This window comes from Panulirus ornatus, chromosome 4 (genome assembly GCF_036320965.1).
Source record: "Panulirus ornatus isolate Po-2019 chromosome 4, ASM3632096v1, whole genome shotgun sequence".
Taxonomy (NCBI): domain Eukaryota; kingdom Metazoa; phylum Arthropoda; class Malacostraca; order Decapoda; family Palinuridae; genus Panulirus; species Panulirus ornatus.
The window spans coordinates 10,459,554-10,472,755 of NC_092227.1; the positions used below are offsets into that span (position 1 = coordinate 10,459,554).

At 41.0% G+C, this 13,202-nt stretch overlaps 1 protein-coding gene across 2 annotated transcripts in view; it reads right to left on the reverse strand.

Moving 5' to 3' along the window:
• LOC139765780 (probable glutamate receptor) overlaps nucleotides 1–13,202 on the reverse strand; it is a 33,983-nt gene that overhangs the window by 3,142 nt on the left and 17,639 nt on the right. For both annotated transcript variants that reach the window (XM_071693580.1, XM_071693572.1), the window contains exons 8-10: nucleotides 12,551–12,762; nucleotides 9,275–9,492; nucleotides 484–632 (exon numbers count right to left, since the gene is read on the reverse strand). In XM_071693580.1, the coding sequence (XP_071549681.1) occupies nucleotides 484–632; nucleotides 9,275–9,492; nucleotides 12,551–12,762 (579 nt within the window). The remainder of the gene's footprint in view (nucleotides 1–483; nucleotides 633–9,274; nucleotides 9,493–12,550; nucleotides 12,763–13,202) is intronic.

Here is a 13,202-nt window from a genome sequence, read left to right on the forward strand (position 1 = left end):
GCAGTATCAATGACTGCTACCGTTACTCCACCTATTCCAACATTGCTCACCTGCTTCGATATACCTCTCGCTCTAATACAGCCCCATCACCTGAGCAGGATCATGTATGATAATATCCCTCACGTCACCAATGCTCTTTATCGACTTTAGTAATCATATCTACAGCAGTTGTCTTAGTATCCCTCAATACATCTCATCAGTACCTATAATCTACACAAATACTCCTGACTAAACCCCTTAACCTGCTACTAGTACTTTTCTCTAGTCCCTTAAACCTATACAAATACTTCTCACCAGTCCCCATGACCTGCATCAACCCTGCTCACCAGTTCTGTCAACCAGTCCTCCTCGTCGATACTGTCAACTGATCCCTTCACCAGTACTGTTCACTGGTCTTCCTCAACCACTCCTCACAACCACTGTCGACGTATCCTCCTCCTCAACCAGTCCTGTCAACCATACTCCCTCACCACCACAACTTACCTGTAGTTGTAGATGTTCTCGTCGATGAGGAAGATGTAGTTCTGTGTGGCAGCTTTGTGTACGCCCGCGGGGATGGAGGGCACCAGGTTGTCAGAGGAGCGAGCGGCCACCTCTCGCCATACCTCCTGGTACACCGGCACGCTCGTCTCCTGCCGAACAAACCCCCTCATCTGACGTCAGTCCCGCTTCCTTACATTCAACTTTTTGCGCTACACACAACCTTCCCAACACTTATCGTTAACCATACAGTTTCAACAACTATACCTCTCACGTCTACGGAGGGTCTACCACCATTTCGGTGTTTTGAAACCTTTTCTTGGTCGAGGAAACATTGTAAACACGTAATAATTTATGAAAACCCTGACCTCTAAGAGAACCATTTTATTCTCCTTTCTTAATGAAAATATAATGAAAATCTAAGCTAAGGTTACAAGGGATTCATTCATGAACTATAAAGTCTTGGGTCTATATTTTTTTTCCTTGGGTGTCGAGGAACCCCGGATGAACAACACAAAATGATCACTAGACAGATACGAGACCAAAGCAATCCTCACCGATCAACTCTCCCAGTCTGACTTCGAGGTTTGATCCACCATCCTTACACCCCAGTGTTGGTTCACTTTTCCCTCTTCTATAGAATTTACTTAGGGTTCTGCTGGTTTTGTGTGGTTCCACCATTAGCTAGTTCAAGCAATACTCAGCGACCGCTTGAGTCACATGACTGCTGTATGCCTGTTGCTGTAACTAAAGGGTGAGACACAGTTGGTAATATGTCTTTCCCAACTCTGCAAATATGTGGAGGTCTTTACCAGCTCATGTCTTTCCGTAAAACTACGACACACCCATTTTGAAAAGGTAGGTTTTCCACTTCCTCTACAGATCTCAAAATATTTTCCTCGTCTTATTTTTCTCCCTATCTTTAATAATATTCATACTTCAATCAATGACAACTATCACTGTTTTATCAGAAAGCGTTTCTTTACTCATTTTCATACTGACAGATCTTGCCAAAATAATGTAGCCTGGTGCAAACCTCATGTGCCAAAGCAGTGTTTCTGCTTAAGCAAAAGAGCACAGTTGGTGATAAACCTTTTCATCCTCGAAATGTATCTCCCGTACTACCTGACGAAGGGTCACGTATCACCTGGACCACAGACCCCTCTAGGCTAGGAACAACTATCTTGTACGGAAAAGAAACGCGTATGATGCCTATGCCATTTTTTTGTTTTTGTTTTTTGTTTTAGCTAATAATGCAGACAGGTTGTCCCGTCGTCCTCGACCTTAAGGGCTCAACCAAAAACGCCAATAGTCTAGTTTTTCGAAGAGTTAGCCACAAAGGGAGAGGAGGATACCTCTGGAAATGGATCGAGTTCTCTAACTTGAGGAGCAACCAGAGTGTATTTGCAGGGAGTCTGACGTAAAAACTGGAACTCCACACGGAGGAGCACTTATCTCTACCCTTTCTAAATGTTACGAATGTTACTGCAGAGGGGAATCTACCACCTGACACTAGGCACATAGGATATGCTGATGATACTGTCATCAAGGTGAATTTCTACATGTACAGAGAGCCCAGGAGGGTATGGCTAGGTAATGCAAGAAAGTGGAAATAGTGATATCTAGTTAGAAAACTTAGATAGGAAAAAAAATAGCCATAATTCTTAGGTATATCATCTGACCATGAAGGGACAATGTATGACGGATGAAGTACCTTAAGGAAGTAGGAGAGAGTCAGGAAAATGGTGCTGAGTTCCAGTGTTTGACACAGAAATACGCTGGCGTTTCTGCTGGAGTTATAAAGGATTTAGTCATTAGTTGGTTATGCTTCTCCGAGTTTAGCTACAATCACGAAATCTAGAGAAAAGGGATTTAAAGTGATTTTGAATAATGGAGCCAGGATAAAGGTGGAGTAACTCGGACGATTTAAGGAGAGTTGAAGGCGGAAACTTAAGAATATGATCAAGCAAAACAATAAAATATTAGACTGTAAAACTCTCAGAGACAAAGGATTTGATGGCATTGTCTACGGAGGACTGATAGGTGAACTGGAAACAAGCACGTCCAAGGGGAAATGGATCAAGACTGACGCATCCCATGTAAGAGGTTATGTCGCCGACAATGATGTATTGTGATTGCCGACTGTGATGACGACATTCCTGATAGTGATCTCGATATTGATTGTATATCATTACCAGACAGAGGGGTTAACTCGATATGATTATCATCTAGCAGGGTAAATGATAAAGAAACATGAGCGTGTGAGAAAGGCTTGGGTTATCATCTAGCAAGATACATAATACATGAACATGTACGTGTGAGAAAGACTTGCAAACATATTGCCAATGTCCCACATTAGGAGAATAGTTGACACCAAGTGTCTGCTGGCAAATGTTAGAATGGTGCTGAACTTCGTGGATGTGGAAATATCCAACAAGATATTCACGTCAAACATAAAAGCCAAAACCAGTATCTGCTACTTTAAGTTTGGTCACCGCACCTACAGAAGCATAGAGAGTGAACGAAGAAGGTCCAGAGGACAACAAAGATGACACCAGAATTAAGAATAGTGAGCGACAGGGAAAGGTTAGAGGCCTTGAATTTGCCTACCGTTGTAGAGAGAAAAGTGAGGGGTGACCTGATCACAACCTTTAATTTCTCGAGACAGATATCGACGATGGCGTGGACAGTAAAGAGTTCTACGGGATATGTAGACGCTGAACAACCAGAGGATATGACATGAAATTGAGTAAGAAGGCTGTAAAAGAAAAAGAAAAAAACATGAGAAAGTACTCTTAAAGTATAAGTGTGGTGGTGAATGGAATGAAATAAGAAATGGTTAAAGCAGACAGAATACTAGTGAGGCGCAGTCGAAGGTAAAAGTTACCAACATATATTTTCATGTTCTTTACTGTGGCCCGATTCTGAAAAAGCATTTTGGAATTTTTTTTCCCTGAAATTTCAACTCAAAAGCTAAAATACTAATTTTCTACCAAAAATGGTTTTGAAATACTTGGGTGGGTTTACAAAATGTCAATAACAGAAAAAAAACCAATTACATATTTGGTATCAACCGATAGTGTATTAACAGTAAAATATGTGAGATGCAGAAATATTCATTATCATAACCATTAGTTTACTATATATCATAAATCATCTAAAGGGTGCCGTTCGTTGAAGGTATTTGAAAAAGAAAATCACTGCAGTATCACGGCAGAGGAGTGAAACATAAGCTGATGATGAATATTCGATGGCCTTTTTGCACAGACCGTCACTACATTCTCACTTGCACACACCTCTGCAGCGTATATCATGTCTGCACGAACATCTCGAATGCCACTGGGAATTCATAAAACTGTATCTCATCAATAATGGCGTGTTCAGTAAGTTGTTCTGGTGTACTAGATGGCTTGAACAGATGTACATGCTAGCGATTTACTAACCACAGTCTGTTAGCCGGTAGCAGGTCTGATTCTGGTACTAATTTTGATCAGCAAATACTATGGGTAATGAGCCCTTAGTATTACTTGTTTGAAGTCTCCTCTCTCCTTCTGCTTGTTTCATGCAAAATAGTTTCCAGCGTAGTTAGGGGACAACAAATGCTGGAGCTCTCTGGATTGTAAAGATGGCAAACATTCTCTCCATTTCCTCGAGTGTTTTCCTGGACGGCATGGTTTGTTTACCCAGACTGGCAAATGCAGTTCTGACATCATCATAGGATTTCCAGAAGGTCTTCCAACATGTTATCTTACTTGTACCAGCAAATCGCCCTATTTGGTCCGACCCAGAGAATGCACACGAAACCTGGACAAAGCTTCCGATTCCATCTTGCCAAGTAGTGTGTATTTACGGTAACGGAGGTTTAGACTGTCCAACACCAGTTATGAAAGTGTCAGGATTGAGGTCAGCAGACCCTGTGATTCAAAGGACAAGAACATCCGAATCTGGGGATTTGTACATTAAGCCTATTACAGTTCTTCTTGTCCCGCCATCATAACATGAAACAAAACTTTAGTGCCTGCCTCTTCGTTAGAGATTGCAAGGTGACTCCCATTTGTACCACTTGGACGGCACTGACTGACTCTTTATGAATAACAACGACAGTTTTCAGCGAATTTTGATATCTATCCATCACTTTTTCTGCCAGGTATGACGCCAACTGGTCCTCTGTGTCTTTATGTGATTTGGTGTTTCACTGTAAGATTTAGTGATGGTATGTTGTTGCTGCATCATCTTACTCTGGCTGCCTGCCTTCGTGGCATGGGTAAATCACATCTATCAAATACTCGATGAACTACGTCATAGCTTAAAAACTCTGAGATGCAGCTTTGCGCAGAAATGTTTTTGCCAGGTCTACATATGTTATTACGTATGACGGCTACCCCACTTCCAGCCTGACCTAATAACATTCTATCCACGACTGTGCAGCTTCGACTGGATACAAAAGTGTCATGAAAACCACTGCTTCCATCTGTATTTAGTAATGCATGACTATTTTGGGAGTTGGCACTATTCTTAGACTACTTGCTGAAAGTACCACAAGAGCATCCGTTAGTTTGCTTTTGTGTTGAGAGGAATTCACACTTGCCGTCAAAGACATTTCTCGGCTGTGAAGAGAATTCACATTTTCCAAGTTTCCTTCACATCAATTTCTGGTGTGGACTTGGCAACTGAGGCAAACAGGGCACGTTCGTCCCTCATCCGGATGTTCACGTGTACAATTTGTGATCCTTTGAGGACTTGGTTTACACTCTTCCAGGTTTGCAGGTTATTTTTCACTGGGTTCCAGATAGTTTTAAAGACCCTGTAACGACGATTTTATCCCTCACAACATTCATGCACGCCTCTTGGCTGATGCTGGTCATGTTACGCGGATCATGTACTAAACTTTGCTTGGCATAAAGTATTGACAAACGAGGCTTGTAAGATCTCCATCATGGTAAAAATGGGTGTATTACCATTTTCCAACTTGTAAACCTGACTTTCCTGACGATCTTTATGACCCGGACTTAGTCCATTAGTGCTCTGGTGTCCTCCTGCTCTCGAAGTACTAGCCTAGCTCCACTGCTCTCTCTCTCTCTCTCTCTCTCTCTCTCTCTCTCTCTCTCTCTCTCTCTCTATATATATATATATATATATATATATATATATAATATATATATATATATATATATATATATATATATATATATATATATATATATATATATATATATTCATAAAGCCATCTCCGAGCTCTATCATTGACAGTGATACCACTTAACCCACCACAAAACCTTCATCCAGCGATGTTCGTGTTCTGTGACGATGAACCCCATTAGCTAAACTTCATTCTTGTTAAAAACGAAGTTGCCCTTCTTAAATTCCGACCACAGAACTTCATTCATACTGCTTTCTTTAAAAGTTTCCATCTCAGAAGGGTAGAGAGGTACCATCTTTGCATACGTCAATATACTGAGCAAAGAAATATTAAGGCTGCCTTTGTTCTGTTTATACGATGTTTGTGTAGTTACACTCATTTGAAAGTATTGTAATAAAACTATGCAGTACCGTGCTAACAATCATACACTCACATGCCACGCTCAATAGAAAAAAAATATATAGCACTTTTGTTACAAATTTCACTATTTTCTTCTTGCCGGGCACATAAACACACGAGAAACTAGAAATACAATAAACAAGCTCTTCCGAAACACGATTTCGAGCGAATGGTGTAAGGAGAGAGAGAGAGAGAGAGAGAGAGAGAGAGAGAGAGAGAGAGAGAGAGAGAGAGAGAGAGAGAGAGAGAGATTTACATGAATTATGTCGATTTCAACCACTTTACGATGAAAAGAAAAAAGAAAAAAATCCCCAACATGAGTTTTATCAACGGAGCCCATCTATATGACGTATGTCGCCGCAATAGACAGCATTTTAAAAAGCTGTATGACAGTAGAGAATGTTCCAAGAGATGGCGCCCGACGAGCCTAAGAACCTCCCCGTTCACTACGAATAGATAATCACACACACACACACACATACACAAAGTGGAGAAAACAATTTCACAGTGCGAGTATAGAATGGTGTTACGGAAGGTTCCCTAACGTTTGCAATGAAAAGACCAGTTAGGAATTACCTAAGGTAGGGAGGCCAGAGATGGAAATGTGGTTTAGGAGACAGTAAACGAGGTACTATGTGAAAGAAACGGTACAAAGACTAGGCAGCCTCTGAAGAGCGGATAAAATTCGAAAAAAAAAAGTGAATGTGACAAATAATAACCTGAATCGGGCTCTATGAATTATCAAACAAAGCTGTCATGTAAACAACAGATAATTGCAATCTCCTTGCCTTGCAAAGGGATTCAAACAGCAATAGACCAATGGATCCTTACAAGACTGTTTGTGCTTGCAAAAGGGATCGGGAACTCGTAGATTAATGCGGTAAGGAGCAAAAATAAAAAACAAAAAAAATCTGGTAACTAAATAGTAGTGTCAAGCCGTGGATGTTGCAAATATTCAGCAAGGATATTCTTAAACGTGTTTGTGGTGCTGCTTTTAACCACTCTAACTGGGAGATTCAATATCTAACAAGACGTAACCAAATCTCACCTTATCAAACCAGCTCAGCACCACGATCACAGACAATTTTGTCAAACGATAGCAATTCTTGACACCCCGGCGGGCAAAATCACTTGCAAAATATGTCAGGATTTTTATGAATGATTTATATTCTTTCGAGGGCCAGACGTTAGAGGACAAAATCATTCCAGGAACACTGCCACAAAACCCTTTGTGAGTTACTAGAAAGGGTTTACTACGACTACGGTACGATCTGTTCCCAGTGTCGGCCAGCATATTCATGCGTGAGCGACTGTCTGGTCTTAGTGATATATTTTCGTATATATTTTCAGACATAGACTTGATATTTACGATCTATGTGTGTGTGTATGTGTGTGTGTGTGTGTGTGTGTGTGTGTGTGTGTGTGTGTGTGTGTGTGTTTGTATTAACCTGTGTACAATACAAGGAAAGAAATCTACACGAAGTGGGACTTCACCACGCACACTTTCATGTCACAAACCCTCTGAACATCATAAAATATTTAACATTCACTTCCTTTATAGAATATCTAACATTCACTATTCCTTCTATGGAATATTTAACATTCACTACTCCTATAAAATATTTAACATTCACTACTGCTATAAAATATTGAACATTAACTATTTCCTCTATAAAATATTTAATTCACTATTCCTTCTATAAAATATTTAACATTCACTATTCCTTCTAACTTGCTTTGTTTGATTCACCAGTCTGTTGCTGTCGGAGAATGTCGTCATGTCTTCTTAATTCTTCTCTTATTCATATTGTACGACCTCTCATGGTTATATTCATTTCTACATTAAAGACCTGATCATATTTACCGTCACATTAATTTACTATCCTGAAGGTCACATATCCTATCTCCCACTTGTTTCTCTCCCAATGTGGTAGCAGAACACTACTATTCTTTCCGTATAACCCCTATTTCAGTGCAAATATATCTTTTGCCATCTTTTGCATTTTCTCCAGCAGATCAATGCGTTTTGGCCGAAGGGGAAGACCAAAACTGGTAATGCGTACACCAATTCAGGTTTACTTTAGGTCGTATTTACTTTTTGTGAACATCTTGTCCGCGTAACCGAGGCAGTTGTGTTGCTAACGAACTTATGTTTCACTTCCAGGAAAAGTTTTCTTAATGTGGTGTTCCTGTGATATACTAGTGGGAAGTACATCATCATGTCTCCTACACATACAGTTCAGTTCAGTTGTACTTCGGGGTCTTAGCCTTTGCAAATGCATCTCTCTCGTCCATTTGATGTATCAATGTACTCTGGTCTGTTGTTATGTACTGTTATTGTAAGTGCTTACATTATATTTTGCTCGTTTTTTTTTCTTATTTTCCAAAAAATTATAAATTAGTTCTCTCGCAGCTCCCTAGATTTTCATTTCGAAACAAGGGAGGTTCGATAATCTTATTTTGATGTATACATGGTGGCGGTAATTCTGGCTCCCTTCTTTCCTCTTAAAATTCCGGACATCAAAGAATAAAATGTAAATCTTCCTCCGCTACTCCACACAAAATCACAACTCTTATTACCGTCAAAGAATCTATTTCTATTATCTAACAGTACATAATTCGTTCTACATTTATACAAATTAATAAGGAGGGCCTACTGTCATATAATTTTTCTTCTAATATAAATACCTTTCATTTCCGATAGAATTCCTCTCTCTCTCTCTCTCCCCCCCTCTCTCTCTCACACACGCACGCACACACACACACACACACACACACACACACACACACACACACTCACTCACATCACTTCCCTCCATTATTTTGTCCCAATATCTTTCTTTTGATTTTTTTTTTTTTGTCGTTCTGTGAAGCTTGTTAAATTCTACTTTTGTTTGCAGAGGGTAATTTTCTGTCGCTTTTATGCATTTATCCTCTCTTTCCTCACTATCTGTGCTGGGGTTTGCAATTCTATGAATTTTTACACTTCGCGTGGCGGATTTCCTCTGTTAAACGTGTATTTCGTAACGTTTAAATAGACTAAATTTACTCAATTCCTACTGAAGAGCAATCATCCCCTCATATATATATATATATATATATATATATATATATATATATATATATATATATATATATATATGAACAACATGAATATCTTGTGGTGAGAATTTCTCCAAATAAACTGACTATGGATACAAAAAAAAACATCAAACGAGCCAACAGACACCAATGTAAACCTGAAGATAGACTTACCTTAAACATGGCTACCGTAGACGTGCCTCGGACGAGGCCGAAGGAGAACGTGTTGGAGGCGAGGATGGTCCTCATGGAGGAGATGGGGTGGGTGTGGTGGCTGAGGGCCAGCGAGGAGATCATGACGGAGGAGTAGTGGGCGAGGGTCACTACCCCGAGTATCGACACCGTCCACGACAGGAGTCGCTCCGACGTACTCCACACTACCTTGGGATAGCCTGGCGTAGGATAAATACTAGCCATTACTACCCGCATTGGCGTTATATATATATATATATATATATATATATATATATATATATATATATATATATATATATATAAGACATGAGGAGGAAGGGTAGTTCAAAAGATGTGGTAAAGGGCAGCTGTCGTGCCTATCTTTAAGAAAGGAGACCGTGAAATCGCACAGAATTTCGAGCTCGTTTCTACGGTGAATGTTGTTCGTTACGCACTGGAAAAGATAACCGGGAAATATATGAATGATCACCTGCAAAGGAGAGACTTCTTAACTGAGAGACAACACGGATTTAGAGGATGGAGGTTCTGCGTCAGGAACCATTATTGCTTTTACGACAGGAGGTCTCAGAGGAATGGGGAGACTGTGCATTCGAAGAATGCCAGAAAGCTTTTTACACTGTTTCCCAACGGAGGTCGATTTGGAAACTAGAGCTAAAGGCAAACATATGGGATTAACTCTTTAGTTGGGTTAAGGATTACGTACGTGTTAGCGAAAGCAAGATGCAAGTTAGAGTCTCAAAATGGGCTGAAGTTACAAGTGGAGTACCACAGAGCTCGGTCTTAAGCCCACAGCTATACTTGGTGTACGTGAATGTTTGCGGATGATGCCATGATCATGAGAGGAAATAAGGTATGGAAATGATTGCATCGGCTTACAGGGGTTCTCAAGCAACAAACTCTGACAAGTGGATGACGAGACTCAGTCAAGATAAGCGCAAGGTTATGAGGATCGGATATTACAAAACAACACTCCAGTATCAATGCTCTCTCTCTCTCTCTCTCTCTCTCTCTCTCTCTCTCTCTCTCTCTCTCTCTCTCTCTCTCTCTCTCTCTCTCTCTCTATGACCCGTGGCGATAGTATGAAGTTCACGTGAAATCGCACTTCAGTTCATACAATTTTCTTTAACGTGTAATTTAAATAACTTTGCTAAGTACTGGCATCTGATGAGGTGGATTGTCTCCAAGAAACATGTGCCACATGTATAGAGAAATTACATGTTAAATATAATTGTATGAACTCCTACTGAAGTGCGACTTCACTTTCATTCATATATATATATATATATATATATATATATATATATATATATATATATATATATCCCTTGTGATAGGGGGAGAGAGAATATTACCAAAGTATCCCCTGCTGGACATAAGAGGTATCGAGTTGGGGGCTTTAAAACTCCCTTTTCTCTTAGTCAAGGGTCTAGGCCCCTAGGTACCCTCCCAGTCGAGGGGGTCAACCCCCACCCCTAGTACTCCCAGTTAGGGGCCATGGCCCTCCACCTCCCTCTTAGCCAGGCCTTGTCACCGGCCACATGCCTCTCTCCCTTCACCCTTTTAATAATTGGTCACGTCTTTCCGTTAACCCCACTGCGCTATTCGTGGTATGAATATTTTTTTTTTCCCAAGAATAATTCCCATGTGTGCGTTGTCAATTATTCAATATGGACTGGCTAATCTACATGTTATGACCACTGGTACCACATATGAATTATGAAACGTGAAACAAAAGAACTTTGATCAATACGATGGCACTTACAGGTTCCGAAGCAGTTTCGACACAAAACAACAACTTAACTGCGGCTTTGTAAAATCTCATAGGAGAAAAGTGAAATCCATCAGAGTACATGATGTTTAACTGTAAATCAGTGCAAATGATTTCACATCTGTGCACCCGGGGTTCGAACCTTGGAACGTGAGTTACAGTAGTCGGCGAGGAAAGGCAGACCTTAACCAGGTACAAGCGTTAAATTGTTTACATTTGACTCACAAGTTGACTCGCATTGATTTACAGTTTTCTCTGAGGAGGAAGAAAGGAAGAAAGGCGAGTGTGTTGGAAGGAACCGAGAGTGTGTGTCAGCAATACTGACGAGAGGGATCACGTATTAGATGAGTACTAGGAGTAAGGAGAAGAGGCGAACGTTTTGGGGAGAAGCTGAGTGAGTGTGTCATTAGTTCTGATGAGGGACATACAGTAGTATTAGTGATAACTTTATGAATGCGAGGGTGAGTAATGTGGCAGATGAGTGTGTCACTGAGAGGCATGCAGTGCATGAGGTACCCAGTGATGTGAATGAAGTTAGTGAACAGCTTGTGGTTCTGTGTGCTGAAAAAGGATTGTTGTTCGGAAAGACATGGTCTCAAGAGATAAATACTTAAGTATACGTGGTTGGGATTGGCGGTGAAAGGCGGGCATTACTAGATTATGTAGGAATTGATAGGCATGCAGAAGAGAGACCTTCGAATGTGAATGTGCTAAGAGGGTTACCTGGTGAGACATTTGAAGCTGGAGGCGATGGTGAAAGTTTGTTGTGGCCTTAAGAAAAAGAGGAAATGATAAGGTGGTGAACGTGAGCAAACTTGGAAAGGAATCTAGAGGCGTGTATAAAGACTGGGAGGTATTTAGGGAAGCAATGCTTACATATGCGAGAGAAGTGTGTGGCATGCGGAAGGTGGGAGGTGAACAGATGAGAAAGGGTAGTGATTGGCGGGATAACGGAGTCACGTAGCCAGAGAATGGGATAACAGAGGTACATGGAAGTATTTGTAGGGAAAGAGTGTTAGTCATTGAGACATAAAGAAGAAGAAGAAAAGAACAGGAGGTCAAGAGGAAAATGCAGGGGCCGAAAAAGAAGGCAATCGAAAGTTGGGGTAAACGAGGATCAGCAGACTTAATGGAGAATGAGAAAATGTTTTTGGAAGATTTAAAATTTAAGGAAAACAAGATAAATGGGATCATCAATTAAGGGAACACGTGAGGATGTAAGAACAGATAGAGATGAGGTAAAAAAAAAAAAAAGAGGAGATGAAGCGAGTACTTTGAAGGACTGACGAATGTGTTCGATAACAAGAGTGACAGATTCAAGACGTTTTGGACGTGGAGATATGCGAAGAGAAAGTATCAAAGCAAGTGGTCCTGTGAAAAGATAAGAGGTAGTGAAGACAGGTTGACTTAAGACTGCACTGGAAGTCCCCATTCATATCTTCCTCCCAGGGACGAATGGAAGGTTTATAGATACGAGTTCGACTGACCTTGGTGACACAGGAGGCCGAGGACGAGCATTGGCGCCTCGGTGGTGGGGCATCGGGCGTGTTCGTCAGCACAGCGGAGGATTGTGACAAGGGCGAGGCAGGATACTGCCACCGTGGCCGCCAGCGCCGCCCACGACCCCGAGCTGAGCTCCATGCTGAAGCTGGACCAGCCCGTCACGGGGCTCCTCACCCGCCTCACCAGCAGCCGGAACCTGAGCGAACAGAAATGGAGATCGTAAGGACATGACACACGCTCAAGAGCACTAGGGGAACACGGAAAGTCCGAACTACGATAGATAACCAGTGGCATGGTACTGAAACGACGCGAGATCGGTGGATAATGTTACTGTTCAAATACGTGACAAAGAGAGTGGGGAAACTGTGAAGATGATTCTTAACCAAAGCCATACTGAAAAGGTCCTGAGGCTACCTGTCAGACACCATTGGAAAGTTGTGTATATGGAACCTAATGGAATCTCATGGAAGCTACTAAGTGGGTAGATTAATTACTGAAGGTTGAATATATGATGTACGACATGGTTTGATATAGGTTGACTCTGCAGTTTAACTGGGTGAATATATATGAAGTACATCAGGGCGATTAGATAAAGAACAGCAAGAAGAAGACTTGAAGTACAAGATGAACGTATAA